Raw genomic sequence first — 8032 nt, forward strand, 5'->3', positions numbered from 1 at the left:
GGGAAAAAAAAAGACTCAAATAATTAAGAGTGTCAATCAATAGGTCAGACCAACCATAATGGTCTATGGCTTATCTTATGATAGACCAAATTAGACTTTATTTAGGTTAGGTCAATATTTTTTTAAAGTTTGATTAGTTAAAAAATATCAGATTAATTATCACTAATTTTTTTAGTCTATGTAAAACGGTCAAATACCACATTTATTTTGGGAGAAAGGGAGTGATTTTTTTCTTATAAATGAAACCCAAAAATCTTTTAAAATGGTTTTTTTGTTGTATGGTTCAGTTAAAAATTATCTTTTAATTAAGACCAGAGAGAGTATTGGCTATGGACATTTATAAAGTGCACTGACATGCGTTTTTATTTGTCAAGCTGCAACACTTCTTCTAGAAATGTGAAATGACTAAGAGATTAAGGAGAAAATTTTGATAGTAAATAAACTCAAACGAATACATTTTATTGAACTCTTATTTTTATTGTAATTCAAGAACTGTGGGTAGAGATTAGAAACACACCACACCAAAGTTTTTGTTTTTGTTATTTTATAATAGGTAAACACCAACATTTTTTTATAAAAGGAAAAAACCAACTTTATCAGGACTTACTTTGTTCCTCTATCATTTCAGGTGTCCTGTTTGCTACCGCAATGTAATACTTTTTTTTTTTCTTTACAGGCGCAATGTATACTGAATTTCATGGTTTTTATTTAAATGTCACAAGTTGTAAAAAACCAACACTTTAGATTAAATGTGTGCCCAACACTAACACATATCATTTACTTTAATTTTTCAAATCATCAACTGTTATCACAAATCAATGTTAGTGTTGTGTTTAACAATCATGTTAGTGCTTCACAGTTGGCGTGTTCAAGTGGGTCGCCATGAATATACAAACACACTTACGACTTATTTGATAGTAAGATCCATTTATACTACAAACATAAAATCATTAATCACCTAACTTCATATGTTTTAAAACCTAAAGCACAATTTAATTTTTTTTTACAGGAAAGCACAATTGTTATGCTGTCTCTAAAGAATTTTTTGCAATGTTTTTCCCCCTAAAGTTATAGACAATTAAAGTCCGAACTGAACAGCTCTTATAGCTCGAATCACACAATTTCCCAGGAGACTTTTTGATTCCAAAGGGAAGTGGAAAATTTCCCACCATTGAATTTTATAAATGTGGAAAAATAAAGAGATCTATCTGAGGGGGGAAAGTTTCCTAAGCAAAGGATTCATAATGTACAGAAAAAAAGGTGAAAACATGCAGGAACCAAATGTGTGCCACCTACAAAGCCACATGTGCATACAACATACATACACATAATTTACAGCCATACCATTTGAAAGGATCAAAATGGGGTCTAGCCATACCAGTAACTGGAAATAAGCAAGGAGAACAGCCATGTATTGAAAAATCACCTGCATGCACACAATTCAAGCATATCGTGCTCACCAAGGCATGGTTTCAATTACAGCTCGTGATAGGGTGGTCTAAAAACGGAACACATAACTCGAAACAAATGAATGTCAGGAAGCTACTTGATTGTAATGTAGCGATTTGTTCCATGTCTGGCCCAGTATTCTTTAAGATCCAATGGTATAGATACATCATGGCCTTCTGATGCCAACCTACTGAGAAGTCTAGTAAAAACACTGCCGCTCATTTTCCGCCCTCCAATGCGAGCGTGCCGCTTGTTTGGAAGCTGTGGTAGTGGATACATCGACAATGTAGTAGTACAACAAGATGATTGCCATCCACCATTCCCCCATTTGTAGCACTGTCGTGGTACTCCGGTGCACGTGCAAACTGGGACAGGCATGATAGTTTCATCGAAAGCAACCAAATTCAACCCGACATCCTGCCTATCCCATTCAGATTTGATCTTTGTACCTTCAGAATAAGCCTTCCTATTTAAATCCTCACCCATTTTCTTTACTTTGGTAGGTGGTTTTGATACCTTGTTCCCCTTTGACCTCTTAGCTAGATGAGATTTGACAGCTTCAGAAGTTATAACAGTAACCGGAGAGGCGTCTCTTATTATTATATCCTTTGAGCCATATGCTGCTTCTGTCATGTCGGATAGATGGTTGGAAGAATGGTGCATCCGCTTCGACCCACCATTGAATGGAAAGTTGACGGAATTACTCCGACTTTGAAGGGCTGCAAGGGCATTATCCCGTTCCAATAGAGCACTATCCCTCTGAGCAAGTGCTTCATCCCTCTGCCGAAGGGCTGCATCTCGAGCAGCCAAGGCTTCGTTCTTTTCTGATATAGCAGCCTCTAGTTCAAGTTCCAGAATGGCAGCCTGCCTTTCAGCCATAATGGACCTAATTTTTTTATTCATAACTAGGGCATTTTGTTCCTTTACTTGATGCTGGGGGTCCGTATTCCACTGCACATTTTAAATCAAATCCAATTAACCAATCCAGTAGAGTAACTGCAAGATAAAATAACAAAAAGCATACTAAATATGTGTGTATTCTATTTACCAGGGAATGTGCTCCTCTGTAGTATTCCATCTTATGCCTACCGTTTTCATATTCACGGTCATCATTCATCTTGCATCCAGAGGATTTTGCAACAGACCAATAGTTGGTTTCAAGCAGTCTTGAGGTTTAAATAATAATTAATCTCTGGCTGAAAGAAAAATCCTGTTATAAAATGAGAAAGACAACAGTGGTATCAAGTCAATAAACAAGGGGGGGATGGCATGTAGAGAGAATATTTTTTTCAGAAGAACAGGAAAAATTGTAGAAAATATTTACAGCTAACAAATTAAACTTAGGTAGAACCAATCAACATGAAATGCTATGATTTTAATACAATTTATTGAAAACGTCACAGATCTTATATGGCTGAATGGGGTAAAAAGAAAATGAGGCCATTTACTGCATAACAGAAAACAACGCAAATCTAAAACTTTTTATATCGAAAGAAGGACTGCTTGAGCTTGTATAGAGCTGAACAGCTCAAATCCAAGCTTGAATACTACCCTCCATTCTGGCAAAAACAAACCTTGCCAGTTGCCACCATATTTATGACAGGTATCCAGAAGGAATGCCTGTTGATGCATACATGCATGTATCCATTTTTTTTCATTCAACAATAGTGTCTGAACACAAAAACGATTGATTTCTTTGTTATTGAGGTTTGGAAACTTTGAGAGTTCTGCATCTGATAGAGATATGGCCTAAGTAGTACTTATAACTTATAAGGCGTGGACAACTCTCATTTTACAAGTTGGTTTTGTGGATTGAGTTAGGCCCTAACTCCAAATTCTAATATGGTTTTAAAGTCTATTTTAAATCTGTTATTAGGCCACAATCTTTGTTGTTTCCACCCACATTTGTCCACACCCCATATGTCGTCCAATCTTGCACGTGAGGAGGTATTGTTGAGATTATTGTTGTTCCACATGCATTAGTCCACACTTCAAATATTTCGTGAGAGTAAGGGGGTTGTGTTGACGGTCCCACTTCAACTAGAGATATGGCTTAAGTAGTGCTTATAAGGCTTCGGCATACCTCAACTTACAAGTCGGTTTTGTGAGATTGAATTAAGCCTTAGGCCCAAATTCTAGGAGAAGCATGTTGGACAAATGAAAGGTTTCATTATGCATCAAAAACTGCTTAATGTTAAGACACAGATATTGATAAAACCCTTGTACTTGACACTCTAGAGAAGCGCTTCCTACATGTGTAGGCTTATAAGACAGACTGCATACAGTTTGTGGACAAGAAATATATAGTAGTTCATCCTGCAAATATCTTAAATTTTCCAAAAATCTTCTATATCCTGTATTCATAACATACCAGGTATGGCATCCCTAACTGTATTTGTGTCTGGTGCTAGGGTGCCACTATGTTTGAAATCATTCAGAATAGCATTAAAAAGCATGTGCATTCTGTAAAATTACAAGTAATTTAGCATCCCTTCTCAAATATAAGCTAGACATTTGAGGATTACGTTAATTCTCATATTTCTAGAGAAACTTTTTGACTTTGCTAAAAATTAAACAAATAAAATAATGCAGTCACGCAGATTTGACAGACCATTAGTTATCAGTGAGAATAAAAGATATTAAATTATTAATAGCTGTTTACTGAGTTGATACACATCTCAACTGATAGTCAAAAAATATTGTAAATTTTGGTAAAAAAATACTATTTATGGAAAAAAAACTTGCAGTCTCATGGCTGCCAAGAATATAACATTTTCAGAACTTTACATAATATCAAATGGTACCACAAGGGAAGAAAACATTTATAGCAGGAATTACTGCTTTCGTATAGCTACCCGAAGTAAGGAATTCACTTTCATCTTTATAGTACAATCAAGACAAGAGATACAACTCACAAGTTGTCAAAAGAACTTATTGCAACCATGTTGTCAAAAGAACTTTGTTCTCATCACTTGTCTCAATTTCTCATCAAATATGCAAGTACATAATTGATGACATAGGTATCCTAGGAACACCATTGGTGATGAATTGAAGAACATCGACTACTATTTTAAACTTATACCAAAAGAATATGACTTGCAATCATTTAGAGATAAATACCATGCCATAAATACTTACTAGACAACAAGACAATCACTAAATACTAATCCCTCAAATTTACCAATTGAAAGATGCTTTACTGTCACCAAAGAAATCCTTCCAACTATTCCCTTAACATGAATCACACAATGTATTGAAAAGAACCAGAGAGTGGCAAGCCAGAAAACTTCCATCTCAACTGATAGTCAAAAAATATTGTAAATTGTATTGAGTGCTGAATGATCTAAGAATACAATTTATCATAGACGGGGTTCTATAGTCTAACAAAAAGAAAAATTCAAAGGCGCTAGTTGTTTATTTATCCTCAACGGCAGTACCAACAAAGAGACAGAAATAAAAGCTAATGAATACTAGTATATTCACCAATCAAAAACATTCTACACTTTTTCCAAAAGGGAAACAATAAAAGGGCACTTAGGAACTTATGCATCCTAATTAGATTTCCATCTTGTGATCACATCATTGTGCTCTCCATAAAGCATTACCTATGAAGCCCCAATACTGACACAAACACTCGACACGATACTGCCGGATACACAGATAATAATTTGAAAAAATGAATTAATTGAGCACACTTTCAATCAAAAGTGTCAGTGCTACATAGAGCATTACACATCAAACTCTAAAAAGAAATCTCCATAAACCAATCTTTAAAACCACTTGTATTCAATTAAACCACTACAATTCCACACCACCTTCCCTACTCATGAAGTACATAAAAATAAAAATAAATCAATTTCCAAATTGAATAACTGGTACATTTGCTAAAACAAAGCATATAACGCAAAGACAAACAAAAAAAAAAAGGAGAAATTAAGTGAATAATGCATCTTGTAGTGAAATTGAAAAGGGGGAAAAAGTGGTATTAGAGAAAAGAGCAAGTAAATAGAGTGGAAAGTTGCATAACATTACATTACCTAGAAAGAAAGAAAGGTTTAGAAATTAAAAATAGTAATTAGGAAAATAAATAGAGATAAATATATAAATGTGCAACGAGAGAGAGAACTTACAGGTACTACAACGGAATCGAAGACGAAAACCCAAGAGAGAGAGAGAGAGTATTGAATTTGATGAGAGAGAGAGAGAGAGAGAGAGAGCAAGAAGAAGAAACTCACAACAACAGCGTCGTTCACCTCTCAAGTCTGCGAGCGTTTCACTCAGCTTTCTTTGTCACCACCCCGTATCATGTTTTCTTTCCCCATTAACTAATTTCATGCCAAAAACAATGCCGTTTTTAGTTTTTTTTTTTCTTTTATTTCTTAATATATTACTAAATTACTATGAAATAAAAAATGTTAAGAAAAATGTAAATTCTTTTTAACAAATTATAACCTAATTATTGATTTTAAAAACGACTATCATGTTCTTTTACAAGAAAAAAGTCTCTCATTTTAGAAAGAAGATATTTTTTTATGAAAGGAAAATGTGTGTATAATATAGTTCAATCAAGGCACACAGGAAGTCTACTCCTAACACAATAAAATGCTAATGCATGAGTAAAATCAATTGAAATCAATCATAAACAACCCAAACACTCTAAAGATAATTTAAAGACTATTGTGATAAGATTAATCCTTTAACGATGGGAACGTTTATTTGAGTTTAAATAAAACTAATTTTTATTTTAAATAATTTAGAGATTATTTTATAAATCTTTTTTAAAAAATAATTTTTTAACTTCATTTGTTTACTATTACAAAAATAATTTTTTTAAATGATTTTTAACTTGTATGTATACAATTTTATAAAGATGATTTTTTTAAACTATACAATTATCATAAATGACATAAAAATGATTTTTTTTTAATAATTAAAAAAATTGGAAAAATAAATTTTACCTATACAAATGTCAAGTTATATGATACTTTATCCATACCAATCTACGTGATGCTCTACTCATATTAAATTAGTTCTACACATATCAATGTACATGATGTATATATATTAGACTCAAATTTTTTCATGCAAATATTTAGAAATAGTTTAGTTTTACTGTCATCTCATCTTGTATCGATTCTTTTATCACGCTCATAATTTTTTTATATCTTTTTTAGTTGTCATTCCAATTAATAGTTAAGTCAACAAAATTGTTAAATCACATATTTAAAACAATTCATAAAGTAAACTATCATAATTCTCGTTCATAATTTCATTATCCATAGTCACTAAACATTAACTATAATTCTCGTTCTTAGTTTCATTATCCATAGTCACTAAGGATTATAGGATTATTATTTGTGATCACACATTAGTACTTCTTAGTAATAAATAAACACACAACATAAAAACAAATCACACATTAGTCCTTTCTAATAATAAATAAACACACAACAAAAAATCAACTATGTAGAGAAATAGGAGAAGAAAACTTTACAGATGAAGATGGATAAAAACGACAAAAAAAAGATGATCGGCGTAAAAGATAAAACACAAATAATGAATTAATTTAAACCGATAAAAAAACTTGTAACTCGGGATTAAAAGAAAAAAAATAATTTCATCATTACATTAATCAGACAAATTAAGTGTTTTTCAATTGTGTGTTACATTTTCTTTCACCTATAACAATATCCAAATACTTTTAAATTAGGTAGCTTTTCATTTTTAACCAAAAAATAATATTTTTTAGTAAAATAAATTAAAAAAAAATTGAAACAAACATCTTTTAAATTCTAAAAAATAATTTTGATTTGAATAAATAGATTTTTTCCTAAAAAACTTTAAAATAAATTGGCACCTAATATTTTAAATGTAAAAACTTTTTATAGATTTAATATAATAGAGTAATTAGGTCAGAAAATAATAAAATTAACCTAGAATATAAGTTGGGAGTTAAGTATAGAATAATTTATTTATTTTTTGTGATCGATTATTATTTTAACTGTTAGAGTTAGTAAATAGTTTGTTGATAGATTAGTTGATAAATTGAAATTTAAAAATTAGTTAAACCAGTTTTAATAGATTAAAAGTTGATAACTAATTAATTAATGGTGATAAAATTGGAAACAAAAAGTATTAATTATTGAATAATAAATAATAATGGGTAATTAATAGGATTAAAAGTATTTATTATTTATTTTAAAGTTAAGACTAAATGTTTAGAGTGGATAATAAGTAATATTCCTATTAATTATGGTTATAAGGATTATTAAGTAAGGTTAGTAAATTGGTAATCAATTAACTAAAGGAATATTAATTAGTTAACTACAATGGTAAGTTAATTATTAACCAGCAAATAATGGTTAACTAGAACGTGGTTAAAGATAAATAAGGTTCATTTACATAAATTAGAAAATTAATAATAAAATAATTAATAGTTTAATTATATTAAAGATAAGTATAATGGTTAGATAATTATAAATTATTATCTATAATTAAGTACTTAGTAGGTAAGTTAGGATAGTAGTAAGATGTCGTAACCTAAAGCACGTAATTCAAATCTCATATGAATCACTTGTAACAT

The 8032-nt window shown here is 31.1% G+C and overlaps 1 protein-coding gene across 1 annotated transcript; it reads right to left on the reverse strand.

Annotated features, from left to right (window-relative positions):
* Positions 1-1209: 1209 nt before the first annotated feature.
* Positions 1210-3056, reverse strand: LOC101493004 (protein BASIC PENTACYSTEINE4-like). The gene is given in 4 exon segments (XM_073370532.1): positions 1210-2400; positions 2498-2594; positions 2988-3028; positions 3030-3056. Coding segments are annotated over 4 exon segments (1008 nt in total). The 5' UTR covers positions 3042-3056; the 3' UTR covers positions 1210-1542.
* Between the last annotated feature and the right edge of the window lie 4976 nt (positions 3057-8032).

The sequence above is a fragment of the Cicer arietinum genome, chromosome 6 (assembly GCF_000331145.2).
Source record: "Cicer arietinum cultivar CDC Frontier isolate Library 1 chromosome 6, Cicar.CDCFrontier_v2.0, whole genome shotgun sequence".
In the NCBI taxonomy this organism is placed as follows: domain Eukaryota; kingdom Viridiplantae; phylum Streptophyta; class Magnoliopsida; order Fabales; family Fabaceae; genus Cicer; species Cicer arietinum.